Here is a 27,951-nt window from a genome sequence, read left to right on the forward strand (position 1 = left end):
TTATTTTTTGAACATTGTAATGTGCTACCCATTCAAAATAACAAAACATTTTTGTTTAAAAAAATGTAAAGCATGAAGACAAAAACAAGCAGAAATGGTCTGTAATCTTCCCACCAGATAATCCCTATCGATATTTAAAAAATAATAGTACACGCACATTGTTAGAAAATTCCAAAGCAGTATACAGACGTGTAAAATTGAAAAGTAAATCTCCCTTCTCATTATCCCAAGGTTAGCGGCTGTTAACAATTTCTTGTTTCCTTCCAGAAATTTACCCATCTATAGGATTTATTCTGGTGCACTGTTTTTGTTTCTTCATAAATAGTATGTCTTGACCCCCCCCCAGTATATGCAGAGAGCTTATATTTTATGGTAAGTATTCGCTATAATATAGGTAATTATTTCCCTATTGATGGACATTTAGGTTGTTTCTAGTATTTTTTTCTTTTACTCTCACCAGTCATGTGCTAATGAGCTGTTTGTTTAAACATCTTGAAATGACAAATTCATTTTGAACTTAGATGAGGTAAAAATAATGCATTTGAGTCTTCTGTATAACATGATAGTTTCTCGTGATGCTACATTTCTTTTCCCCAAATATTTAAAAATATTTTTGTAAAAGGAGAGAGAAGGACGGAGGGAAAAGGATGGGGGCGGTGGGGGTGGCGGGAGAGAATCTAATCTTCATCCGCCACCGACGGTGGAGCCTACAAGCGAAGGTGGTGCTGGAAAGGAAGGCTGCTTGTAAAGGCAGTGGGTCTGTAATTGCTATTAGCCCAGAAAGAGAAAGTGCCTTGCCCAGAGCCAGAGCTGGGCTGGGACACCGCTCGCCCGGTCCCTACAGGGAACTCTTTCTCCTGAGCAGCCCTGTCCCTCCAGTCAATCCCTTGGGTACTCCATCTCTGTTTGAGGCTGTCACTTATCCGGTCCCCCTGGGGCCCTTTCCTCCCTCTACTGGATGGTCTGAAGGTTGCCTCGAATCTGCTGCTTAGGGTCTGGCGCCCTCTGCTGGCTTTGAGGATTCATCACACTCGTTAAAGGACTTGGAGACCGGCCCTGAACTTAAGAGCTCATCCATTCCCATTCCCACTGTCATATAGGGAAACTGAGGCAGCAAATGGCGAAGTGATTTGCTCAAGGACACAAAGCAAATCAGCTCCTTGGACCAGAACTTAGGCCTCCTGACCCTTCTTCCACAACTGTTTCCAGCACACCATCGTTGGAAGGAATGACAAAGGCATAGGAGACGCCAGACTGGACTCCCAGGCTGGAGGAGTCCTCATTCACACACAACCCCAGGAGCTCTCCAGAACTCCCCGTCAGGCGGGGGACCCCTGGATCGGAAGGAGCGAATGCTCAGCTGGACTCATCCGCTGCTGTGCTCTGGGGCAGTGGGCCTACTGCCCTCTCTGGGACGCCTTGTTTCTCCCCGCAGAGCATGGATGGGTTTAATGATGCCCTAGGCATAGGCCATGCTTTCCCAAAAGCGATCATATGCAGGTCCCTTCACGGATTTTGCCATATCCACGTACAACCCAGACTACGATTTATTTAATACTTTTCTTTCAATTGTCTCATTTTAAACTTAAAGTTCCAAGGAAATGCACCCCCTTCCCTGGCTGATGATGCATAGATGCATTTGGTTCCCTAGGAATCGTCTTTGAGTCCTTGCTGTCTTCATTCAGGGCAAGAAGACTTGATCTTCACCCTAAATTCTTCACTAAACACCCATGACAGTACCAGGGAACGAGAACCAGCATCTTCACTATGTTATTTAATCCTCCTTACAGCTCTGCGGGGCAGGCATTCTTATCCTCATGGGAAATCGAGGCACAGATGGGCTAGTCACGTACCCAAGGTCCCACAGTGGGTAAATGGTTGAGCTGAATTTGCTCACACTCTATTTCCAAAGCCAACTAGTGTGATCTTGCCCGTCTTTTGAAATTAATGCAAATTAATGCAAATCTCTTTGCTGTAGCAAAGAGATAATGGCTGGGGCAGCATCTGTGCTATGGAGGGGCTGACTGTGCGAGGGGCGAGTGGGGAGGCAGACAGTGGACATGTGAGGACAGTGGGGCAGGCCGTGTTGGGATAGAGGCATGAGCAAGGTGTGATATGCCAGCATATAGGAATATAGGAGGATCAGAGACCCTGTGGGCCATAAGTCTTCTTCAGGGGCAGAGGGAGGGGATGAAGTGGGTAAGAAGGGGCATTCCGAGTCTTCTTTCTGATGCCCTGGGGAATGTCATTGACCCCGCTGGGTACCCTATGGCCCCTTCTGATCACTTACGGGCCATCTAGTAACATTTTCTCCGTGGGAGCCCTTCCCCATGGAGTGGCTCTGCCTGGGGCCTTCTCTTGGGGTAGCACTGGGCCACAGTGGGATGGGCAGAGGAAGATGGGAGTAAGGGTGCAGACAAAAGCACAGCTGGACTTCTAGCTCTACCACTCAATGACTGTGACTTTGGCCTCAGTTTCCTCATCTGCCAAACATCTCGCAGTAAACATGGAGATGCGCTGCCCAGGTTCCCCTTCATGGAAGGACTTGCTGCCCAGCTACAGGGAGTGGGGTCAGCAGATAGTCTCCAGCCGTCGGCGCCTTCAGGGTCAGCTGCGGAGAACACACTGTTTCCTTCTCAGGGCTGCCCGTATATCTGGTGACTGAGTGAGGTAGGGGGCAAAGATCTGGCCATTTTAACGCAGCAAGGGACACTCCAGTAGGCAAAACTCCCTCCAGAACTCAAGGCTGCAGTGTTGACGGCGGCTTTGTTCCACTTCTCTCGCTGCCCAATGCTGCTTTCGTCCCCTTCCTTTCACAGGTGTTGATCCAAATAAACCCCTCGCACCCCAAACTCCACCTCTGCCTCTGCTTCTGGAGAACCCCGTCTGCGACAGATCTGCTGTACGTGCCCAGGACAGAGGAGACACGCAGCCAGTTTTGATGACATGATGCGAGGTATGAATCCCAAATGTGAGGATTACCCGGCTCGTGGGGACCTACCTTCTGGCCAGTCCGAGATTCAGTTTTGGAGGAGGAACTGGAGGCAGTAGGAAGGTCGGGCTGTGGGGTTCAGTGACAGCCTCGCTGCGTGATCTGGCCCTCGTAGAACCAGGGCAAAAAATATGAAGACAGAAGTGCTGAGGGACAACTGAGGGAGGCTTCTTAGAGAAGAATAGTCCTGAGGAAGATGGCCAATATTCCAGGCACCACATCATTTTCATTTAGTGGTTCCACAGACACTGAGTGAACACACGTTATGTGCGAGACCTCGTGCCAGGAGGTGGGAAGTTTGGAGAAAAGCCTCAGGGAAGGTCGTTCCCCAAGGAACATTCTCCAGCCCCATGAGCCTTGGACATTTCTCTAATCAGTTCCCTCCTTATTTGATTTCTTTGCACTGAATAGCTGAAGCCTCTATAATAAAAACAAGCTTCAACCAAAGAGAAAATAAATAAGCAAAAAACTCAAAATACTCCTTCACCATTGAATAGCATCAAATCCTCCTCTGACCCTTATTTCTTTTTTTTCTTTTATAATTTATTTTTTATTTATTTTTTTTCCCCAAAGCCCCAATAGATAGTTGTATGTCATAGCTGCACATCCTTCTAGTTGCTGTATGTGGGACGCAGCCTCAGCATGGCCGGAGAAGCGGTGCGTCGGTGCGCGCCCGGGATCTGAACCCGGTCCACCAGCAGTGGAGCACGCGCACTTAACCGCCAAGCCACGGGCCGGCCCATGACCCTTATTTCTGCACGCAGTTTCTATTTCATCGTCTTTATTATGAAAATAACACGTTGAGTGATCTTTTTGTCACTTGGCATTATTTTATAGAGACTGTTCCTTGTTTCAATGAACATATTTGTCATTTTAATGCCTGCATAATATTCTATTGTGTGGTCAAATCATATTTGGTTTAACTAACTTACTGCCAGCTAGACATTGCATATGCTTCTAGCTCTTCATTAACATAGAAAATGTATTTATAATTATATTTGCATGCATAAAGTAAGTTCCTTTTTTTCTCTTAAATAACTTACCCTGTCTATCACTCCAGAAGTAAAAGGAAGCAAAGCGTATGATCAGTTTTGTTGGCATGCCCTCCAGAAAGCATGGTCAAATTTATAGTGCCGCCAAGGGTTTCTAGAACCTTATAGAAAAAAATGGTTCTCCACACCTTTGCCACTTTTGAGTTTTACACCTCCAAAAATTTTGTTGTTAGTTTAACAGGTTGGCGTACTTCCTGGTTCTAATTTTTAATTTGCATTTCTCTGGTATGGAGACAACTTTCCAGAAAGCATTTTCTCCTAAGGAACAGTGTCTCATCTTGCCAGGAGATGGTGCTGTGACTCTGTGCTTGGGCTCCCTGAGAAGGCGCCTTGCTGTTAGTGGTGGGCTGTGTGTATGCACCAGGAGAGGGGATGTTAAGAAATCTTCTGGTCTCCCCTGGAGCCCCACTTTCCCACCTGAGTTAAGAAGACCTGGTTTTGGTGAGGAGGTGACACACCCCTGCTGGGCTTGCTCTGCCCTGCAGCATATCTTTCGCTCTCTTGAAGTTCAACAGAACCCAAGTTTATGAAGTGTCCACTGCAGGCCAGACGTAGTTCACACCCTTCGAAAAACTCATAAGCGAATGGAGGAAAAATAAACAGACAAAATCAACTGTACATGCTGAGCTTCCGATAAAACAGGTTCAGAGTGCCATGAGTTATCGGGAACTGGGGAGACTGCCTCCAACAATAAGTATGTGGGATCCTGGGGGCTGAGCTGGGCCTGCTGGAGGCAGGTGAGCAGAGGGGAGGCAGTGGGGGCCAGGGTTTGGGGCCTGACCAAGAGCCACTGTGAGCCTGGAGCTCTGGTGAAGACAAAAGGAAGACGAAGCTGGGAAGACAGACAAAGAGACAAACTGTGGTGGGACCTGAACGCCAAGCTCAGAAGTATGGACTTGATGGCCATTGAAGTTTTACAGCAAGAAAACGGCAGGGTTGGATTTGTGCTTTGGTGAAACTAGCCCAAGGTTTGACTGATTCGGTGGTTTTTCTGGTGTGTTCTGTGGACACATTTTCCTCCTCATCTGACCGACTCTCAGAAGTGGTTGATATGGTTGCCCACTGCCTTCTTCTCAAAGTGCTCTCTTTCCTTGGCTTCTGTGAAACCACGGTGCTCTTTTCTCCCTCCTGCCTCTGCAGCTCCTCCTCAGTCTCCTTTGCCGCCTCTTCCCCTTCATCCAGCCATTAAACACTGTACTTCATCAAGGCTCCTCTTACTCTGCACTCTCCCCTGGGCGATCTCGGCCGCGCTCTGGGCTTAATTACACCCTGCACCAGGATGACTCAGCCCAGGCGCCCCCTCTGAGCTCCAGACCCATATATCCAACTGCCTGCTCGACAGCTCCTCGCTCCCAAACTGCACCCCCCCACCTCGCCCAATGCTGGTCCTCTTCTGGTGCTCCTCAGCTGAGTGGACACACCACCACTCATCCTGTTAGGCAAGTTACAAATCTCAGAGGCTTCCTCATCACCTCCCTCTTCCTCACCTCCAGCCTATCCCCAAGTCCACTTGACCCTTCTTCCTCAACGCCACTCAGAACTGTTTGCTTCCTTCCATCTCCTTTCTGCCATCCCCCGGGCTACTGCAGAGAGTCCTAACTGGTCTTCCTGCCTCCACTCTGGCTCTGCTCCAATCCCCTCTTCACACCGCAGCCAGAGCATCTTTTCAAAATGTAGAACTGACCGTGTCACTCACTGTCCCAGTGAACCTCCATGGTGGCTTCCCATTGCTTTTATTTTTTTAATGCTTTTATTAAGATAATATAGAAAAGAGCGTAGAACAAATGTATAATCGAACACTCTTGAAACCAACTGCCATGAAAGGAGACAGACTCTTGCAGCCACCCAACTCCATGTGCCCCTCAAAATAGAATTGTCCCCTTCCTCCCCCAGAGCAACTCTTATCCTAATTTCTCTGGTGAGCGTCTCCTTATTTTTCTTTGCCATCCAAGCACACACCCCTAAATACTGTCATTCACCTTTGTCTGTTTTGTTTTTTTTTTTTAAAGATTTTTATTTATTTATTTTTTTCCCCCAAAGCCCCAGTAGATAGTTGTATGTCATAGCTGCACATCCTTCTAGTTGCTGTATGTGGGACGCGGCCTCGGCATGGCCGGAGAAGCGGTGCATCGGTACACGCCCGGGATCCGAACCCAGGCCACCAGCAGCGGAGCACGCGCACTCAACCGCTAAGCCACGGGGCCGGCCCTGTTTTGTTTTATTATTTATATGTCTGTTCGTTCTCCTTTAATCTAGAGGTCCCCTTCCATCTCTGTTTCTTCCCTCTTGCAATGTATTTGTCTTGCAGAATCCCCACTGCTTTTAAAATAAGAAAAAACATTCCCTTCCACTCCTGCAAGGCTCTCCTTGGTCTTGCCCCCCCCCCCAATCCCTCCAGCCTCATCTCCCACCAGGCTGCTTTTTACTCTCTTTTCAACCGCATGCCAACCTTGGTTCGGTGCCCCTGTGCCTTCCCCATCTCCCTGCAAGACTTTTACAAAGACTGTTCCCTCTGCTTGAAATGCACCTCCCTCCCTTGTGTCTCCCAGTTAATCTCAACTTTTTGAATTTCAGTTGGAGCATTCTCTCCTCAGAAAAGCCTTCTCCACCTGCCGTGACTTGGTCAGTGCCCCTCCCCACCCCCAGAGCCTCACACAGCTGCCTCCCTCCTCCTCCACAGCACAGGTCAATGTTGTGCTTTTCCATTTGTTGGTGAGATGATGTGTTGGTGAGATGATGACCATCAGCTCCATGGAGGTGGGGCTTAGGTCTGCTTTTGCTCACCACTGTTCCTCCACTGTCTAGCTGGGTGCCTGGCACATAGTAGGTTTTCAATTAAAAATTTGCTGACTGCTGCCCAAGGAGAGGTAGCCAGCAGACACCAACACAACTAGGGGAGAGACTGGGTGTGGAGACGTGGACTGAGGTGCCCTGATTCCTCGGAGGTGAGAGCTGACACAGCAGGGATGCAGGGATCAGTGGTGTCTGGAGAAGAATGGAGCAGTGAGAAGAGGTCCTCCCCAGAACACACGAGGCCATGCCAGGGTCCTTCTGCCCACTCCACAGTCTATAACGCAGGAGCCAGGCCTGGACTGGGATGGCTGGAGAGGCTCCTGGGTCCAACCACTCCCACTCGGGGCCACTGGGGCTGAGCTAAGTGGAAACAAATGTTGGCTGGCTTTCCCCCAGCCCAGCCCCTCCCTCTCAGCCCCTGCTCACCCCTCCCCCTCTTTCGAGCTCCCTGGGTTCTTTCTCCCTTTGACTGATGGAGTGATTGGAAGGTTGGGGGCATGGATAGGGTTGAGAGATGTGGAAGATGGGAGGCAGGTGGGCTCTGTGGGGAACTGGGGCCTGGGGTGGGGGTTCCCTTGGACAAAAGCCCAGAGGGAGTCCTGGAGGAAACTTGGCCTGCAAGGCAGGGAGGGTTAAGGCTGGCTGAAGCTGGGAACCAGGCATTCGAGTTCCCACCCTGGGCTGGAAAGGCACGTTCTCCTGACTTCAGGTGGGCTGGAAAAAGCTGATGGAGAGCAATCGGGGATATAGGAGGGAGAGGAAAGTGTCTCTCTCTCTTTCTTTTTTCCTTCCTTCCATCTCTCTAGAGGGCTGGGCTTTCCTCTCTCTGTTCTCCTGGGACCCAGAGACCCAGGGCCCTTAGGAATTCTCAAGCCCTGTCACCACCCTAAAGGAATGAGAGTTAGGTCCCATTGCTGGAGAAGGAGGGAGGGAGGGAGGGCAGTGGGGAGGGAGGGAGAGAGGGAGGTTATGGAGAGGGGAAGGGTCACAGGCCCAAATTCCTGGGCTCCTGCAGCTTCAGTCTCTCTGAGAAACAAAGAAGCAGAGAAAGTGATTTAGAGACGACACAAGGAAAGACCGAATTATGGAAATGGGAGAGACGTGAAAAGACACGAGAAAGACAGCGAGAGAGAATCCGACAGAGACAGAGGAGCTTTCCCCTGCAGCGATTCTGATCTTATCTACCTCCAGCTGCCTCTCTCCCCCTCCACAGTCCCCACCTCTGCCCCTCCTTCCTCTCCAGCCCCACAACCAGACACCCATGTCTCTCCTTCCCTGTCTCTTTTGCGCCAAGGCCTAGAAGTGGAGTTAACAGGTTGTTAGGATTCAAGGCAGAGCAATGGGGGAAGAGGTGGAGGGGGCCCAGTGCTCAGAGGACAGTGACAGGAGGATCAGAGTGATAGAACTCCATTCATGCTGCCCATTTCTGGGCTGCAATGTTCCCATTCCAATCTCTTGTGAATGTTCCTCTATCTGTATCTCTCTGCAGAGGTGGTGTGTGTGTGTGTGTGTGCGTGCGCGCAAGCAAGTGATCTCCAGGGAGGCAGGCATGTGTCTCAACCTGAGCCAGCCCATCTGTGTGTCCATCCACACCTGTGGGTGAAAGTTACCCAGCACTGTTTAGGGGAGGTGAAGGTGTACTGTGGTTTCTGTGGGGTGATCTGGAAGCCTGTGCCCAGCTGTGGGTGTGTGTGAGTGTGCATGTGTGTGCACGCATCTTGATCTGTCTTTGTGTGCCTCTGTCTCAATGTCCTGGGCCCCAGCCCTGCTCCATGGAAAGTCTTCTAAGGTGATAGTGGTGAATTGAAGCCTCAGGAACATCTGGACCCATCTCTCTGAAGGTTTGGAGGGCATAAGGGCAGAAGTCATTGCTCTGCCTCTGCCCAGATGCCAGCCAACCCTAGATGGGAGAGGGGGCAGAGGCAAGGTTGCCCTTGGAACTGAGGACCTGGGAATTGGGGCTTCAGGAGGCCCACCCGTCACAGATCGCAGCCCACCTCTCCCTTGTCCCAGAGCTGCTGCAGGCTCTACTGGGTGGACTGATTCTGGAATGGGACTCTGGTGGGGGGAAAGGAGGAGGCCATGGGGAGTCCAGGGATGGCCAAATATTCTGCAAATCTGGCCAGAAGGAGTACTGCAGGAGGGGTGGGGCCATCTGTGTGTGTTTGTAGGAAAGGTGGGGGGTGGGGGCAGAAAGGCCGCCTGCGGGGGAGAAGGCTTCTTGGCAAACGCCCCAGTTTCCTGAGCTGATCCCTGCTCCCTGCCACTGCTCCCAATTCTGTTGTTTCAATAACATCATTTTTATCCACCCCACAGAGAGACTGTGTCTTAGGAGGGGGAGGTGAGGGGCAGGACAGGGACATGAGGGGGTAGTAAAGGAGAGAGACTGGGGTCTGGAGGCAGCAGGGACCAGATTTGGGGTGCTCTCTCCTCAGGCAGAGGCAGGGCGGTCCCAGAGCCCTGGTCCCCTGATGACAAAGACAAATACATTAAAATTCTTGCCTCGGAGAAGAATGCAGGATAGGGAGAGCATTTCATAATCTGCAATAACAGTAGCAGGGAGGGGGCAGGGGTGGGCAGGGGTTTGGAACCCAGGCTGTGCTTCCCAGGGGGCTGCTCGTGGGCCACCTGCAGCCTCCGGGGACCCCCAGAGCCCTCCAGCTGCCTGCTCGGCACCATCTGGCCTGAGTGTGTGCCCAATCTGGGTATGTCTTTGAGTGTGCAGTGTCCAGAGTTGGCATTGCCCTGCAGAAACAACAACTGTGTACAAAATTAATAGGTGCAGGGGCTGTGTGTGGCATCTAGATGCTATTAAAAACTAAAATGGGGGGGCATCACCTGGGCCATGACCCTCTCTCTATCTCCATCAGCCACTAGCCTTCCCCCCAAGGTCCCTTCTCCTTCTCTAGAGTGCCCTAGCTCCCCACCAGAACTCTCTGTACCCAGTACAAGGGATTAGCCTGACACAGCCTGGACACCAGCGCCCTGGGGTGGGGCTCCCAGCAAACCCCGGGGCTTCCCTAAGTGCCTAGGCCAACGTTTCTCCATCTCCTTTCTCTTCTCCACTTGCTCATCCTTCCTTTCTTGGATCTGCCTTCTCCCCTGGGGTAGGCATCTATGGTCTTCTGTCGCATCCCCTTGGTCCCCCAGCCTCATCTTGATCCACTTGTCTCCACTCCATGGGGACTCAGGATCTTGCCCTCTCTCTGCTCATCAGGGGTGTTCATCTCTCTTGGCAGTGGACTCCCTCCCCAAGTCCAGGTGCCCCGCCCCCAACTCCAGATGACCAGGAGCTTTCCTCCGGGAGCCTGGAGTTTCTGCCACACGGGCTTGTGGTCCTCAATCTGTCCTCTGCATCCCAGGACACCCTTAAAGGTTGATGGCCGCTTTAGATGGTGGTAGGGAGACTGGCCCTTGCTGTGGAATGTCCCACACCACCTGTCCCTCGACACCCCTGGGGCACGCGGGGCTGGAGGGGAGGAGCAGGGACGGCAGCGGCTGCCAGTCCTCTTGGTGTGATGAATGGAGCTGTCCCTCCTCCCCACGGGGCCTTTGATCTCCCCCCCCACCGTGGGGAGGGGGCCAGGGGCATCAAAGACATTTTTGTGGCATTAGAGAATCAGATAAAGGCCATCTCACCTGCAGCTGGCTCTCCCACCCCTTCTGGCCCGGCCAAGCTGGGGAAGAAGCAGGGACCCGCGACACGCGAGGCCCCGGCTGCGGGGAGTTCTGACCTCTCCATCTCTGGCAAGTCTGCAGCCTCAGCTCTATCGCTCGCTTACACGTGCGAGCGCTTGAGCGCAGGCCGTCAAGAGGTTCCTCTTGCTGTCTAATCTCTCCTCCGCACCCCCTCCCCCGAGCGTGGGCTTGAAGAGGCGGGGTGGCTGGGGGGCGAGAGTGGAGGCCTAGGGCTTCCTCCTTAACGCAAGGAAAGGCTGAGAAAGGGGCGTGAGGCGCGGAGGCGGGGCCCGGTAAGAGGTGACCCCTCCAGAGTCCGCCCGTCGGGCCGTCGACTTCGACACCCCACCCCGGAGCACCGTGACCCCCCCGGCCAACTTCCTCTCCTGGCCCCGGCTCCAGCATCTGCCTCCGCACCGCCCCCCCACCCACCCAAACTCCCTCATTCCTGGGAAGTTTTCTCTCTTTACAGTCAACAAACCTGTCAAACGTCTCCCTTCCAGCCCGTCCCCCATTCCTCAGCTCCTCTTCCTTCCCCCTCTTACCCTTCTCCACCCTACTTCCCCGCCCCTCCTTGCCCCCGACTCCGGGTGGCGGCGGGGGGCTCCCAGTCGGCGAGAGGCGAGGTGAGGGGGCGAGGCAGGCGGGTCCCGCAGCCGCGAGCGCGCTCGGGCCCCGCCCCGGGACCTCGCTCCCGCCCTCCGCTGAGCTCCGCGCCCGCCGCCCCGGGGCGCGCGGCTCCCTCCCGAGAGTCCCGCCGCCTGACTGTCGCAACTGCCACCCCCCGGCCCCCCTGCCCCCCGCCCCCGCTCCCTCCCACCCCCGCCCCCGGCTCTGGTTTCTTCTCCCGAGCGAGCTCGGCGGGAGACACAGGCGCTGGCTGCCCCGTCCGCTCTCCGCCTCCGCCGCGCCCTCCTCGCCCGGGATGGGCCCCCCCGCCGCCGCCGCCGCCGCCGGAGCCATCGCCTCCCGGCCGCCGCTGCCGTCGCCGCGCTCGCGCTGAAGCCCGGGCCCCCGCGCGCACCGGTTGGCCCCGCGGTCTCGCCCACTGCCCGCACCGGCCGGCCCCGCGGTCTCGCCCACTGCCCGCACCGGCCGGCCGTAGAGCGGGCACGATGCTGCCGCCCGCGCCCTCCCGCCTCGGGCTGCTGCTGCTGCTGCTCCTGTGTCCGGCGCACGTCGGCGGACTGTGGTGGTAAGTGCTGCACCGGGCTGTCCCTGCGCAGCTCCGGACGCTCGAGGGTGGGGACCTAGGGACCCATCGCGGGGCTCCGAACCGCGCTCCACTGCCTCTGCGCTCTACCTGCGCGCGGAGCCCAGCCTCAGGCAGCTGGAGAGCGCGGGGAGGTGCGTGCCACTCGCTCTCCTGCCGGCCTCGGCCAGGGACACTTCTGATCTGCCACTTAGACGTTCCTAGCCCCCCACCCCACTCCGCACATTCTATTGTATTCCCTCCTCCCGTGTCCCCCACCCCCACCCCACCTCCCCCAGGTCACCAAGGAATTGGCTGGTGGGTAGGAAACAGCTAGCGGGGAGACAGGAGGAAGATCTGTAGTCAGAGATCCCAAGAAAAGACTGTGTGAGGAGGGCTCAGGATTTAGGGGAGGAGGGCTGGATTTGGGGAAAAGAGAGGAACAAGGTGGGAAGCCACAGCCAAGGGAGAGTCAAACAGTGTCTCTTCGCCGCCCCACTTTGCCCATCAACCCACCAGCTTCTCTGGTCTTCTTCAGAGTGGGCAGTAGTGGCCAAGAAAGGGGGAAACTGAGTCAGGACCTTGGCTTTCTCTACTTCCTCCTTCCCGAGCAAAGAAGAGGAGGAAAGGCAGGAAAGGGACCGAGGCGCCTGGCCCTTCCAGATTTGGGGGTCATGGATGAAAAGATGTGCAGCTCAGGAGGTACTGGGAACCGAGGAGGGTCCTGATGGAAGGGAGGGAGGTCTGGCCCGCCAAGGAATGGGTTCGTCTTCCCAGTCCTGGCCTCCAGACCTGGCCCTAGCTAGAGCAGACACCTAGGCAGCGAAGGTTGCGGGAACTTTGAATCTTGGGAGTGGACAGGGGCTGAGAAGGCTGGGTGCCCGGCCGGCGCTCAGAGATCTGAATCCCGTAGCCTTTTTTTCCCTTCCAGTCTCCAGAGCAGCAAAGACCCGCCCGGAATAGCTCAGCGTTTAGAGAGGAGGGACTTGGACAACACCGCTGATGCACCAGCCAATCCCGAGAAGGCAGGGTCTTGTCTATTTGCATATCGCCCTGTCATTGGCTGGATCGCTCTCCCCTCCGCTCCTCCCACACCCCTGGATTTGGAAGGAGGTGTGGGGCAGGCAGATCCCTCTCTTCTAGGGGATCGAGAGCAGGATGCCCACACAGGGAGCTGCTGGCCGCGATCCCTCTTCCATGATGCGGGAGAGACGTCCCTCGGGAGTGTCAGTGAGGGGGCAAATTGAGGATGACCCAGGTCCCGGCTAGGGAACATGCATCCTTTGATCCTGACTTAGCATAACGCAGTAAGCAGCTTTGACATAGACAGACCTGAGATCTAATCTTGGCCATTTGTTAAATCTGTGACGTGGGCAAGTCACTTCTCCCTGCCCCCCGCAATGCCTCCACTATAAAATAGGGAAACAGTCTCCCTACCTGGCAGGCTTGATAGGAGAATTAGGTGGGATGAACTACAAAATGATCTGACATTGGGAGGTGCTCCATAAATGTAAGTCCCCTCCTCCACACCCCATGTTCTCCCAGCCAGAGTCCCCACGTGTGAAAAGGGGGATTAATTTAAATTTAAAATCCAGGGTCCCTGCTGGCCCGGTGGCGCAAGCGGTTAAGTGCACGCGCTCCGCTGCTGCAGCCCGGGGTTTGCCGGTTCGGATCCCAGGTGCGCACCCACGCACCGCTTGGCAAGCCATGCTGTGGCGGCCTCCCATATAAAGTGGAGGAAGATGGGCATGGATGTTAGCCCAGGGCCAGTCTTCCTCAGCAAAAAAGAGGAGGATTGGCATTGGATGTTACCTCAGGGCTGGTCTTCCTCACAAAAAAAAAAAAAAAAAAATCCAGGGTCCCAAGCAATTAAAGGGATCTCTCTTGTTCTCCAATCACACCTTTCCTAACTTTGCCCTTTCTTGAGTATGGGGACAGGGGGTCTTTCCCTGGTGGTGGTGGTGGTGGTGGTGGTGGTGGTGGTTGCCTTCCCTGCCTTCCCTCTCCATTTGTCTAAATTGTTCTCATCCTTCCAGTTAAAATATCACTTCCGCCATGAAGCTGTCCCTCTGTCTTCCTTCCCTTGCCTTCTCTGTGCTCCCACTGCAGCCCATGCATTGGCAACTATGCCAGTTACTACAATCTAGCGACAGCCATCTCCTCTTGGGTCTCTCTTCCCCGCTTCTGGAAGGCAGAGCCTTTGTATTTAGGGCCCTGGAGGCTAAAGATGCTGGGGACAGTTTTGTGGAGTGTTGCTGAATTGGTTGATTCAGCTTTCTGGGATTTGTATCTGTGGGGGTTCCTTTGTTCAGGAGGGGCTGCTGGGTGGGAGCCAAGCCAGAGGGAGAGAGACCTGGTCCCTTGGAGACTGACCCTGAAGCTGGGAAGCAGGGAGTGGGGGAGGAGGTGAGGAGGGCAGGTGTGGGAGAACACAGAGGCCTTCATGGCCACAGCTGCAGGGCGAGCCGGGTGAAGAGTGAGGGGCTGGGGTGATAAGGTGGACTGTGACTGCCTCACTCAGATGCTTCTCAGAGAGACCCTGCCTCTCCCCCTCTCCTACCTGCCTTGGCCCCCTCACTCTCCTCTGTCTGTTTCTGGCACTTCATTCCTCTGGTCTGAGCCCGGATTCCCTCTCTCAGGCTCTGTGACTCTGCTTGCTTACACTCCTGTCCCCACCCCACCCCACCAGTGCCCTCCAAGATCAGGTTTGGGCTGGTGGGCCAGACCCAGCATCCCAGGTGGCCTGAGGCTCCTGCCACTGCCCCCCACGTCCCTGCCCCAGCTTCCCTTCGGCTGGGAGCTTTTTCCAGCCAGGAGCCTCTAGGCTGTTCTCTGATGTCTAGGACCTGCTTGCTGGCCAGGACGGAGCTCCAGCGGTGGACAGGGAAGCAGCTGGACCCGCAGCAGCCCCCCGCAGGCCACTCTGACATTCTAGCGGCAGCCAGGCTGCGAGCAGAGAGCACCAGAGGAGCCCTGAGTGACTTGACAGTCCTGGTTAGGAAAGGAGGGTCCTGGAGGGGAGTTGCCCAGGCCCTGGAGTAGGCTCAGGGACCTGGCTCCAGGTTCCAGAGAAGTTTCCTTTCCACCTTCTCCCCCTTCCTCCTTCTTCCCGATGCAGTGCATGCCTTCTGAACTCTGCCTCCGGCCTCTCTGTCTGTCTCTCTCCTGTCTGTAACCATATCTTTGTGCATCGCAGAATCCCAGATTCCAGGACATTGGCCAGGCTCCCTTGAGGTCATGTTGTCCAGCCCACTGCCTCCAGGCCATCCAGTCTCTGCTCTGGCCCTGACAGATCCCGTCTTGAGAGTAAGGCAGAGAGGGAGAGGCTATGGCTTCCTGGTCACCAGCTCCCACCCCTCCCACCCTCCCCCAGAAAGTCCTTCTCAGTGTCTGACCCATCTTTATTTATGCCTTCAATCAGTGGATGTGGAAAATAGCCCACTCTCACAGAATAGCCAAATAAATCTCTTTTCTTCTCTCTTCCTCTTTTTTCTTGCTGTTTTATATTTTCTATGAACAAAACTAGCCCTCCCCTTGTTTCACAGGAAAACACCACCCAGTCTTACTCCCTTCCCCCACCTCATCTTGCAGACTCATCTCTGGCCCCACAGGGAGGCGGGGAAAGGACCCAGGCTTCTTCGTGATACCCAGGTTTTCCAGCTGCGCCCCCCACCCCAGGCTGGGCCTGGCCACCCTCTCCCATCCCGTCTTCATCTGAGGCCCCTGACTCTTCATGGGCAGTCCTGTTGCTGGCTCCCGCCAGGCTCAGGGTGGGGTGGGGAGGGGGGTGGGGTGGCCATCCAGTCCCCCCTCCAGGCCTCCTGCCTTGGCAGCTTCCCCTGGAGGGAGACAATGAGGCTGTGAGCAGAAAAGGGCAGGGGCAAAGGAGGCTGGCTCGATCTGGCCGGAGCATGCCCTAAGCCCACCAGTGTCCTGGCACGGTGACACTTCCTGGGGGGGCGGCCCCCTCCTGCCCCGTTCTCATCAGAAGCCAGGAGTTGGTGGGGGGAGGTCAGCGGGAGGTTTGATCACCAGGGCCCAGTGAGGGGGATTCCAGAATGTGTACTTTAACGGAGAAATGCAGCTGTGGAGTGGATGAGGCGAGGGCGGGTCAGGCAGGCCGCGGTCAGGCTGGCAGTAGGGCGCCCAGCCAGCCAGAGCAGACGGCGCTTGGGGAACACAGAAGCCTGTCCCTGGGGACCGGGGAGAGCGCCCTCTAGCCTGCCTCCTTCCTGCCTGGGACGGGGTGGGGCGAGACCTTGGGTGCTTCCCCTGGATTGCCTGAGGAGGAGCTGAGGGAGAGAAGGGTCTTCTCCCGTTTTCCACCTGGCCTCCTTGGCTGGTTCCTCCAGCTCTGAGCCCTCCGTTTAATCCAGAAATTAGATCTAGAGGGGACTTAGAGAGCATCTGGTCCAATCTTCTCACTTACGGTGAGAAGTCCAGCAAAGTCCAGGTACAGAGGGTGAAGTGAGAAGTCCAGCAAAGTCCAGGTACAGAGGGTGACTTGTCCAAGGCCACCCAGAAGGCAGGTAGCTGAGGGCTGGGGCTGGGAGTCTACCTCCTGCTGAGTCCCTCAGCCCTGTGTGTGGTGGGGGGTGGGGGTCAGGAAAGGGGTACAGGGCCTTCCACACGCCCCTTCTGCTCCCCCATCCCCACCCTCTCATGGGTGTCCCCCACCTCAGTATGGGAGAGCAGAAGGCAATGACAGATTCTCCCCAGGACATCCAGTGGATGGTCAATGTGTCCATTCCTTGGCTCCTACAGCCCTAACCAATAGGAAGCCCTCTTGTGTGGTGACACCCATCAGGGAAGGGAAATTCCTCACCTCTCCCAAGAGTGATGAGAAGGACAGAAGTGTAAGGAAGTGGGAAGGGCAGTGTCCAGGACCTGGCAGGGAAAACCAAACTGGGCCAGGGTGGGTGGGGGGGGTGTGGCAGTGGAATGGGGTGGCTGGTGGGCGGTGGGGAGGCAGGGGTTAATGGAGCCGGGCATCACTGGCTTTGATGTGGTGGTGGGGTGGGGGTAGGGCCTGGGGGAGGGGGAGCAGTAATTACCGAGTTAGACTGAGCAGGACAGGACAGGCGGCGGGCACAGGCCCGGGCCCAGCCGCCTCGGCAGCCGTCAGGCAACATTTTTCTGCCCCTTTTCCACCACCCACCTCCCCCACCCCCGTGCAGCCCCCACCCACAGCCCCAGGGCTCAGGGCTCCCTCTGCTAGCTCCTGGAAGGTGGGGGTCAGACTAAGGACCCGGGGATGAGTGTGGGGAAAGAGAGGGGGGCCGGCTATGAGACCCTTCAGAGGAGGCTGGGCATCCAGAGGGTCTATGATCTCCTGGGCCTCAGCAATCCACCCAGGAGTGCTTGCTGGGGAAGGAGAGGGTCCTGGAGGTGCTTCTGGTCCATGGCAGGGCTGATAGGGGAGGAGGAAACACAGGGATACAGCCTGAGAAGTGAGAGCAGAGAGTTGGAGAAAAGAATGCTCTCAGGAACCCACAGACACCACCTGTACTCTGACTGTTTGTCCTGCATTGTGCAGGCCCAGGAGACGGATGTGGGTCTGAAGGGGAAGACAAAATCACTTGTCAAGCCACTCTCTGGACAGGCCCTTTTCCTATGTAACCTGGGAAGTAGGCAGGTATTATTATTTATTTCCACTTTACAGTTGGGGAAACTGAGGCTCAGAAGGTTAAGTCTCATCATCCATTCCACAAATCCTAAGTGCCAGCCTCACATGCCGGGGACTCAGCATCTTAGAACAAGCAAATGGCAGAGCCCAGATCCAAACCCAACTCCGACGGGCTCCAAAGCCTGGAATGCGCTCTGCTAATGACAGTATGCTTCCTTGTGAGATCTTTGTCTTTAACGAGTTTTCTAATTGGAGAGATAAGACAAGAAAACATGACAAAATAATGACATGCCTGGCAGGAGAACACGTGCCCCCAAATGAGCGACACCTGGAGTGAGGCAGAGGCAGGACATCATCGAGGCTCTTAGGGCAAGTGGAATCTGAGGTGAGCTTGGAGAGACGCTGGGTGAGATTTTGATGACTTAGGGGTTGGGAGAGGATAGCTCTGAGCGCAGAAATTTGACAGCATAATCGGGGATGGATGCAGAGCTAGCCAACCCCGCTAGGAGGGAGGGCTGTGTGCAGGATGGTGCACGAGGCCGTCCTGAGGTCTTCCAATACCACATGTGGCCATATCCCTCCAGCCCTTTGGTTTTTAAAATAGTCACCTCACTTTCTTGCGATAAAGATCCCTCCACGGAGTCGCCAGGGTCATCACCTCCCTTCTCATATTGCTCGTCTGTATAATGGGGGTGAAGTGAGTGGAGTTGAACTAAATGATCACTGGCATTCTCCGTGATCCTCTGAATCCAGGGATGGAAAGCAGGTTAGGCCAGAACCTGGGGCCTCCAGGGCCTAGATCTACAGATATTGCCAGTAGGGGCTGGCTTGCCCCTCATGCCACCTCACTCCACCACTGCTTGTACCGACCAAGGTCCCTGGGAGGAAGGTCTTGGCACAGGCCAAGCCAGTTGGAATGGCCAACCCTAGGCTTGTCCCTTCTTGTCTGCTTACTGATTTCTTTTGGGGCCAGCCTCATTTTTTCTATGCCCAGAAACGGCTATTTGATTAGGATCTCCAATCCTACATATTATATATTATATATTTCCTACCTCCACTGTGTTCCAGCCCCCAAAACATGCGGATGCTCCCAAATGGGCACATCTTCTCTGGGCTGATCCCAGGCCAGTGCTGACTCAGGCCCCAAAAGCAGAGTTCATTCCCTAAGGAAGCAGACGGGAAGGAAGGAGGGTAAAGGAAGAGGGGAGATGGGGGAGTTATTTCTTGATGTGGAGTGAAGTGTTAAAGTTAGAGGGGATATATGAGCCTCCCAAGCTAACTCTTCATTTTTCTGAAGCCCAGAGAGGGAACTGACTTGCCCAGAGGGGCTCAGCTCACCCAGAGTTGACAGAGACCGAGGTTCAGAAGCGAGGCCTGGTGTTTTACCCAGTGCCTCCCTGCCACTCCCCTTCTTTCCTTTCCTGGGACTCGAGGATGGGAGCGAGGACAGGAGGGCAGGGAGCAAGCTGGTCTCTTGGGATTCTGGCTACAGTACTGCCCATCCCTTCTCCTGACCAGCTCGTAAACAAATCTAGTTCCCAGGCAGCCAGCCAGCTTAAGGAGCCAGACCCGGACCAGGACCTGGCTCTGGGGCAGCCCCTCAACCCTGAGAAGGGCTGGCCCTGCCCTTCCTGCTCCTCCTAATCCCTGCTCTGTCTCTAGCCCCTGGGAAGCAGACGAGGTTGAGGTTTTCGCCTTTTTCCCCTGCGTACCCCACCCCTCCTGCTTTGCTAGGACAGGAGGAGGGAGAGGAGAGGGATGGGGCAGAGTAACCTTGGGAAGATAAGGCCAGTCAACCTTGGGAAAGTAGGGAGTTAGCAGAGGGCAGAGTTGGGGAGGGGAGATTGGAGAATTTAGCAGCATAGCGAGGCTGGAAGAGATGAGTTTGCAGAGCCCTAGACTTCTAGGTGGAGTCCTGGACACGCAGGTGGCAGGAGAGGAGCTGAGCAGCTGTGGGGAGGACTGATTCCCTGCCTCTGAATCCAGTGGGGAGAAGAAAAGATTTGAGGAAGCTAATTAGGAGTCATGAAATCACCTGGAGACCTGGCCTGGGCTCAAGTGAGGACCGTCTCCTCAGATGACTCATTCATTCATTCATTCAAAAACATGTATTAAATGGTAGTCATGGGCCGGCCCGTGGCTTAGCGGTTAAGTGCGCGCGCTCCACTACTGGCGACCTGGGTTCAGGTCCCTGGCGTGCACCGAAGCACCGCTTCTCCGGCCATACTGAGGCCGCGTCCCACATACAGCAACTAGCAGGATGTGCAACTACGACATACAACTATCTACTGGGGCTTTGAGGGGGAAAAAAAGGAGGAGGATTGGCAATAGATGTTGGCTCAGAGCCAGTCTTCCTCAGCAAAAAGAGGAGGATTAGCACGGACGTTAGCTCAGGGCTGATCTTCCTCACAAAAAAATAAAAAAATAAATAAATGGTAGTCATTGTAGTATTATTGTTCATAATATACAAATTTTCATAACTGAGGGGAAATACAGATTAAGCATTTAAAAATCTGCCATGGGAGACAAAAGAAAACGGCAGTCCCAACTCTCAAGGGACTCACGGTCTTATCTACTGACCCTGCACAATCATGCAGGAAGCTGCCCCAAATCCTTTTTGTAATGGAGTGGGATAAGTGGAGGGAGGGAGGATAGAGAGAGAAAGAGAGATGGATCAACTTTTGAAGGTCACCGTGCCACTGGGAGCCAGCTTGGGCTGCCCTACCTTTGGCCCACTCCCCGCCCCTCCATGCGTCACATCTCCAGGGTTGGGAAGGGGTTAGGGCTGGACCCTCCTGGGCGACATTGAAATGTAGTGATTGGCAGGTCCTAAGCATGGAGGAAGGAAGGTCTGCACTATAAGTCTGTCCACTGAGAGTAGAACCTTGGTTCCTGGACTACTCGGGCAGGGATGATGACCAGGACCTGTGTGTGTGTGTGTGTGTGTGTGTGTGTGTACACGTTCATGTGTGTGTGGTAGAAGACCTTAAAGCACTGAGCTCACACATCTTCCCGCAAACACCTCTTGCAGCATCTCACTCCTCAGTGTTGAGAAGTTCTACCTTAAGACCTAAATTCCTCTTGCTGCTATTTAAGCCCATTACATCTCACTGTTGTGGGGCCAGAACACGCCTTGGCAGCCTGTACCTGTGGAACAAATGGGGACAGTGGGGCGGATGTGCACCAAAGCCAGACTGAAAAGTAGGCCACCTGGACCTTCAGCACATTACCTACCACCGTTTTATTTATTTATTTATTTTCCCCCCATAAGCCCCAGTAGATAGTTGTATGTCATAGCTGCCCATCCTTCTAGTTGCTGTATGTGGGACGCAGCCTCAGCATGGCCAGAGAAGCAGTGCGTCGGTGCGCACCCGGTGTCCGAACCCGGGCCGCCAGTAGCGGAGCACGCGCACTTAACCGCTAAGCCACAGGGCCGGCCCTAGCCACCACCCTTTTCTTCTACGTTTTCTATCTCCTGGTGCTACTTCTCCCTGCCTGGAGTCTTTTCCTGCCCTCTGCTGAAGGGTTTTTGAGTGGTCTCAAATTACCCTCAGATCCCACTCATTCCTACAAGATGGGGATCCCAGCTGAGTGTTCAAATAAGAGTGAGCTGAGTCAAGTGGTTCCACGCAGGTGTGAATACTAGCCCACTTAACCTGCAGGATTTGGTATTTGGAAACCAAATGGCAGCTCTCTCCTCAGGTGGAATGAAGGCCGGGCATGGAGGGACTTCTGAAAGTGTGTGGAACTTCCCATGAGGTCATCACCCACACCAATCAGCTGTGTCACCCCGGGGCACAGGGCTTGGCTTGCTGCCATCCTGCTCTGGAAAGGTCACAGACTCTGGAGCAGGAGAAGGGTCAGTGTCACCTACTTCACAACAGTGCTTCAGAGACTCAGTCCCCAGCTCCTTCCTCCTGCTCTCCAGTTCAGGGAAATAGAGGATATCAGGGTGGGAGGGCGCACCTTAGAGATCAAAGCCCAACCTTCCCATTTTACAGAAAGAGAAATGGGCTAGAGAGGGGGTGTGACTTTCCTCAGAGGCTCCATTCCCTAGCCATTCTAACATCCCGTGGCTATCTATCTCTCCGGGATTGCCCCTGCCTTTCCGGCATCAGAGCTGTTCAGCTGACACATATCCAGCTTGTGGTCCACTAAGACCAGATCCTTCTCTGATACTGCCTACTTTTCTTTGGTATCTCTTTATGACACATACTTTCTTTTCTTTGACAGCCTTCTTGATCTACCTTCTGTTATTTTCTTCCTTGTCTTCCTTTGGGCCAGGCCTGTTGAATTTTAACCTTGGCCTATCTAGTGCCAGCTGCCTTTGCTTTGAGTCAATTCCCATAAGAAATTATTAATGAAGGTAGGCACAGAGGGATAATACTGAATATTTGCTCTGTAGCAATTCAGTCTAGAATCTAGTTGAGAGGGGACACAGAGTAGTCAGAGAACCAGACACGACAATCTCAATTTGGGGGGGTCGGTAGGGGGGTATGTGCCAGCTTCTGGCTGTGGGCTGAACAGAGCTGGTCTCCCTCCCCCGACCCCAAGCCCTTTGGGTTACACCCTTGACCTGTCGCTCTCTGCTTCCCAGGGCCGTGGGCAGCCCCCTGGTCATGGACCCTACCAGCATCTGCAGGAAGGCCCGGCGGCTGGCAGGACGGCAGGCCGAGTTGTGCCAGGCTGAGCCGGAGGTGGTGGCTGAGCTGGCCCGGGGCGCCCGGCTGGGGGTGCGCGAGTGTCAGTTCCAGTTCCGGTTCCGCCGCTGGAACTGCTCCAGCCACAGCAAGGCCTTTGGGCGCATTCTGCAGCAGGGTCAGTGTGGTGCGGGGACCCGGGGGACTAGAGGAGAGGGTGGGGGTTGGGGAGGCTGCCTGAGCCCCACCTTGCCCACGGATCCCTGGGCATCCCGCCCTGCCCCTGTCTCCCAGCCCCAGGCCACGCTGCCTCGCCCACCGCAGTCCCCCAGGACCCAGCTTTGGTCCTGCCGGCTGACTGCCCGCCGCCCCCGCAGACATCCGGGAGACGGCCTTCGTGTTCGCCATAACGGCCGCGGGTGCCAGCCACGCGGTCACGCAGGCCTGCTCCATGGGCGAGCTGCTGCAGTGCGGCTGCCAGGCGCCCCGGGGGCGCGCCCCGCCCCGGCCCCCCGGCCTGCCAGGCACCCCGGGCCCCCCCGGCCTCGCGGGATCCCCGGATGGCAGCGCCGCCTGGGAGTGGGGAGGCTGCGGCGACGACGTGGACTTCGGGGACGAGAAGTCGAGGCTCTTTATGGACGCGCGGCACAAGCGGGGACGCGGAGACATTCGTGCGCTGGTGCAACTTCACAACAACGAGGCGGGCCGGCTGGTGGGTATGGGCAGGAATGTGTAAGAGTGTGTGTGAGTGTGGAAAGGTGTGGGTTGGTGTGAGTGGATGTGGGAGAGGGGTATGTGTGTAGGAGTGTGTTAGTGAAGCATGTGAGGAAGTGAGAGTGTGTGTGTGTAGGAGTATGTTGATGAGTGTGGGAACTGGCATGGCGGCAGAAGACCACATGGGAAGCTCTGGGGGTGGAAAGGCATGTGCGAGATGAGGTGGCCAGCCTAGAAGAGGGAGTCACTTGGGAGGTCTGGGAGGGCCTGAGGCTGGTGTTCCAGTGGGTAGGGTGGGGAAGAGACACCCAGGGAAGAGAACTCAGGGCCTTTAGGGACCCCAGATAGGGAGGGCATACCTCTGAGACAGGACAAGTGGGGCAAAGCTGGGGTGGGGGGAGATCTGGCTGCCAGGGGAGAGCAGAGCAGGGAGACCAAGGCTAGGGGTGAGAGAAAGGATAGAAGCTGGGGCAAAGGTTTGGGGTCTGGAGGTAGGGGAACTCGAGAAGTGAGGGAGGCCTGGGAAGGGTGTGAACAGGCCCAAGGGGCAAAGGGCTTGGAAGGGAGTGAATGACATGGAGTGGATCCTGGTGGAGGTAGGAGGGGGCCAGGCAGAGGTCAGGAGAGCCGTGACTGAACCTGGGCACTTGTCACCTTTCTGCCCAGCAACCCCAGACCAGGCCTTGCCCAGAACCCTGCAGCCTGCCCTTCCCTCTGCAATGAGGAGGGCCCAGGAGCTCCTGTTGAGGGACAAGAAGCTGTCTGGGTCAGATGTTTCCAGGAGGAGGGGAGGGGAAGGAGAGGGGTCTGGGAGGGGCAAGGGGCACACATGTTTGTAGATGAGGTTGGCCCCTGAACTCTGAGCTTTCAGAGATGATCTTCCCGGATCATCTGACCCCATAAATCTCTGGTGGGGTTGTGACTCTTAGACCCCAGCTTCAGACACAAATAGCAAACAAGGGGCAGGATTCCTGGGTTCTGTTTCTCAGAAGTGCATCCATAATGGGCCTCCTGCACCCTATGCCTCAGTTCTGGAGTGCTCTGGGGACACCCACACTTACATCCTGTGTCCTCTAGGGCTCGGGCCTGAGGCATCAGGCAGGGGGGTGCGAGGGGCCCAGAGAGGAATGTCCAGACAGGCCCGCATACCTGTCGGAGAGGATTGGGGAGGCGTGGCGGAGACAGACGCCCGCGCGGCCAGCGCTGCGTCTCTGCTCAGCCCTGCCTGGGGCTGTGAGGGGCAGGAAAGAGGGGGCCGGGTTGGCAAGAGGAATAGGGCGCCAAGGCTACCACCTCCCCTCCTCCTCCAGGGAGACTCTCACCCCTGCCTTCCATTCTCCTTTCTCCCCATTCCCTGGCTTTGGATCCTGGAATCTCTGCGCTGCAAACTGTCCCCCACTCCCCACTCCTCCCACTCCTGCATCCTTGTCGTTCTCTCTCCTCCTCTCGGGGCTGAGGCTGGCCTGGTTTACTCCTCCTCACCTTGCGCGCTCTTTTTTTTTCTCTGCTCTTTCCTCTCTTCCGTCCACCTCCCATCTTATTTTCCGTTGGTCCTCTGGGCGTTTCCGCGCCTCGCGCCCCCACCTGTCCCCATCCGCCGCTCCTCTGCTCCCCGCAGGCCGTGCGGAGCCATACGCGCACCGAGTGCAAGTGTCACGGGCTGTCGGGCTCGTGCGCGCTGCGCACCTGCTGGCAGAAGCTGCCCCCGTTCCGCGAGGTGGGCGCGCGGCTGCTCGAGCGCTTCCACGGCGCCTCGCGTGTCATGGGCACCAACGACGGCAAGGCTCTGCTGCCCGCCGTCCGCACTCTCAAGCCGCCGGGCCGCGCCGACCTGCTCTACGCCGCCGATTCGCCCGACTTCTGCGCCCCCAACCGGCGCACCGGCTCGCCGGGCACGCGCGGCCGCGCCTGCAACAGCAGTGCCCCGGACCTCAGCGGCTGCGACCTGCTGTGCTGCGGCCGCGGGCACCGCCAGGAGAGCGTGCAGCTCGAGGAGAACTGCCTGTGCCGCTTCCACTGGTGCTGCGTGGTGCAGTGCCACCGCTGCCGCGTGCGCAAGGAGCTCAGCCTCTGCCTCTGAGCCGCCGCTCGGCTCTCCAAACTGCGCGCAGAGCCGCCTCTCGGCACCTGGGGGACCTCTGGGCTCCAGCAGGGGGCGCTTCCAGGCCCAGCTTCCCCTTGCGCCAGTCCATCTTCCTGGCCTCTGTAAACCGTGGGGCAGGGGGACCCGCCCATGAAGGCCCAGGGCACCGGAGGGGCCCCCGAAAGGCGTTCTGGGGGCTCTTGGGGGAGACTATACAGGCCCTCTGTCTCCTTGGCCCCCAGATGGAAACCAAAGAGCCAGTCTCTAGGCCTCTGGATGCAGGGCGCCTCAGAACTGCTGGCCGTGGGGTGGGTGGGTGAGTTTAGCATCAATAAAGATATTTAAACCAATAGGTCTGGGCCCACAGTTTAGGAGGGGGGCTGGTCTCCCGCGGGCTGCCATGGGGCCAGGCTCTGGAAGGAGTGTGTGAAGGGAGATGGTTTTAACAGAACCAGCATCTCAGGGGTCATCGTGGGTCCCTCTCTTCCCTCCACCAGACTGGGCTCTCCTGGCAACCGTGGTGAAGAGTGCCGAATCTCTCCCTTGGCATCCTTGTCACACAGCTAGGGCCTGGCTCTGCAAGCTGGGGAAGAACTAGCAATTCTTTAAAGGAGCAGACTGAAAGGGTCCAAGAAAAGAAGACCAGAACCTCTGGGGGTGTACTCAGCTCTCAGTTCAGCCCTCGTGTTAATTCTAGGGGAGTGTGACAATTTTATCTGCTCTTCTGTTTCTGTGACCCTTGGGGAATTCGAGGGTAGACTTTTAGGGCCACCCAAGCTCATAGGATTAAAGCACTTTATAAACTGTAGAATGTGATGAAAGTATGTTATTAGTAACATCAGACTTTGTTACCATCGAAACTAACTCCAGCCCCATTAACATTGAAGAGACTGCCCAGAACAGCATTCTAATCACACTTGGAGGAAGTCCAAGCAAAGTTGTCCCAAGGTTTGTCTTGGCACCTAACCACATTTCCTTCCTTCTGGTTCTTTTTCGGGAAGCTGATGGTGAGGATGAAAGGACAGAGAGGAAAGGTTTGGGGTTCTGGGTTCTCCAGAGATGAACCTCATGCCACCATTTTCCTCCAGAGAGAATGGGGGAATGTGTAACCAAATGGCTGGGACTCAGAGCCCCCAATCTGCCCACAGTCCAAACACTGCAGTGGGGAATGACTCTCCATCAAGGCACGTAGGGCAGAGTATCAGCTTTGGATTCAGGTGCTCTGGGTCTGAAGCTGGTGCGGCTGCATAGAAGTTTACAATATAGCCCATGTTAGCCTCAGTTTCTTTACCTATACAATGGGATTATCATCCTGTTTCTGTTATCCTTTGCTGCATAACAAACAACCCTAAAGTAATTATTTCTTATGATCCTTTAGGTCAGGAATTTATCAGAACTCAGCTTGGTGATCCTGCTCTTATGGCAGAACTATTGGCTGTGGTCATTCACTTGGCTGCATTCTGCTGGTGGCTGGGCTGGGCTGGAGAGTCCAAGAGGCTTCATTCGTATATGTCCAGTGCCTCGGAGCTTCTCCAGCCTTCTTCCCTCCATGTGGCTAGCCACGGCCTGGTGGCCTCAATGTAATCAGACTTGTTACATAAGGCTGGCTTTCAAAATAGATTGTGCCAAACTTGAAGGCAGAAGCTGCAAATCTTAAGGTCCAGCCCTGGAAGTTACACAGCATCACTGTCACTCCCTATTGGTTGACAAAAGTCACAGAACCAGCCAAAATTCAAGGGAAGGGCAAATAGACTCCACCTCTCAGTGGAAGAGTGGCAAAGAATTTGCAGCCATCATAATCCATCCCACATCCTCATAGAATTGTGAGAGGATTTTTTTGAGATATGAGAATCACTTAGCATTTGGCAAAATAACTTATGTCAACGTTATGTTTAATAAATGGTAGTTACTCTGAGAATGAGGATAGAGCTGATGTTTTGCAGGTGTTAGGTAGGCCCTGATTGCAAATGAAGATACCCAACTCAAACCAGCTTAGGACAAAGGAATTAATTAATATACCTGGAAAATCCAGGGGTAAGTCTGAATTCAGGCACAGCTGAACCCAGGGACTCAGATGATGTCATAGGTCTTTCTCTCTCATGTCCTCCCCTCACCACCCCCCATCTATTGTTCCTGTGTATCTCTGCCTCTCTTTTAATACTGTCTTCGTCTTCTGCTGCTGCAGATGGACTTTCTCTATATGGCAGCCCTATGCCTACATTCTTAGAGCTGGTGATCCAAAAAAGAACGGCCTTCCCAGTAGAAGTCCTAATGAAGACCCTGATTGGGTCAGCTTGGGTCACCAGCCTATCCCTGAACCAATAACAGTGTCCAGGGAGATGTACTACCCCGTGCCTGGGGTGGGCAGTCCCCCTAAGACCACAGGGAATGGGGGTAAGGGAGGAGAGCAGAGTTCTTCACATGAAACAAGGAAGGAGGATGTGAGAGACCCTACCCCTGGCTTCCAGTGTGTCTGTCCTCCCCCCACAATGCCCCTGCATCCACCTCTATGACCAAGCCTGGTTCAGCCCTCAAGGATCATGTCGGGGCCCCAGGATGAGGCCTGTATGGATAGGGGGTTCCAGCCTGCAGTGGGAAGGAAGTGGCTTCTGGGTTTTCCTTCCTGCCTCCTCCTGGCTCCCTCAGGTCAAATGCCTGGGCTTCAGGGAAGTGTCATGGAGAATTTGGACTCAGAGTCTCTCGATCCAAGGAGACTTGGCTAACTTAAGTGGTGGGGGGTGAACTGGCATTGTCCCTACATGGAGGAGAAATGAAGATGCCTAGGGGAGGGTTTATATTCACAGCTCTGCCTTCCCCAGAGCTCTGCGCTGGGTACAATAGTTTAAAAAAAAAAAAAAAATCTTCTGCACCTCTCAGAGAGACCACCAGAGGGCGCATAGAGCCCTGCTTCCTATTAACAGGACTGACAGGACCTGCAAGACATCTGGGGAACTAAGAGTCGTGGGCTGGACAGGGCAGGATGAAAGGAAGCAAGGAGACGCGCCGACAGCTTGGGTCAGGCTGCTAGGGTTCCAGACAGTCTGGGACCTCTGGGTGACCCAGACCTAGAGCTCGGATGCCTGCCTCCTAGTCTCTACTACCAGCTCCTGGGGGTGTGGTATAGGGTGGGTGATACTGGATGTACTCCTCCATGTTGCCAGACAGGGAAACTGAGGCAGTG

At 55.2% G+C, this 27,951-nt stretch overlaps 1 protein-coding gene across 1 annotated transcript; it reads left to right on the forward strand.

The window, feature by feature from the left end:
- Positions 1-11,575: 11,575 nt before the first annotated feature.
- On the forward strand, positions 11,576-26,768 carry WNT6 (Wnt family member 6). Its single transcript, XM_058533023.1, has 4 exons — positions 11,576-11,710; positions 21,931-22,151; positions 22,351-22,685; positions 24,306-26,768. Exons 1-4 carry the CDS (start codon positions 11,631-11,633, stop codon positions 24,765-24,767), a joined length of 1,098 nt encoding a protein of 365 aa, XP_058389006.1. The 5' UTR covers positions 11,576-11,630; the 3' UTR covers positions 24,768-26,768.
- Positions 26,769-27,951: the final 1,183 nt, after the last annotated feature.

The sequence above is a fragment of the Diceros bicornis genome, chromosome 37 (genome assembly GCF_020826845.1).
Source record: "Diceros bicornis minor isolate mBicDic1 chromosome 37, mDicBic1.mat.cur, whole genome shotgun sequence".
Classification (NCBI taxonomy): domain Eukaryota; kingdom Metazoa; phylum Chordata; class Mammalia; order Perissodactyla; family Rhinocerotidae; genus Diceros; species Diceros bicornis.

What these genes read in the sequence shown, in the direction of transcription:
- WNT6 (XM_058533023.1), top strand. Translation starts at nt 11,631, where the DNA reads ATGCTGCCGCCCGCGCCCTCCCGCCTCGGGCTGCTGCTGCTGCTGCTC. An exon ending in CACGTCGGCGGACTGTGGTG is followed by an intron (nt 11,711 to 21,930) that starts GTAAGTGCTGCA and finishes TCTGCTTCCCAG; the next exon opens with GGCCGTGGGCAGCCCCCTGG. An exon ending in TGGGCGCATTCTGCAGCAGG is followed by an intron (nt 22,152 to 22,350) that starts GTCAGTGTGGTG and finishes CCGCCCCCGCAG; the next exon opens with ACATCCGGGAGACGGCCTTC.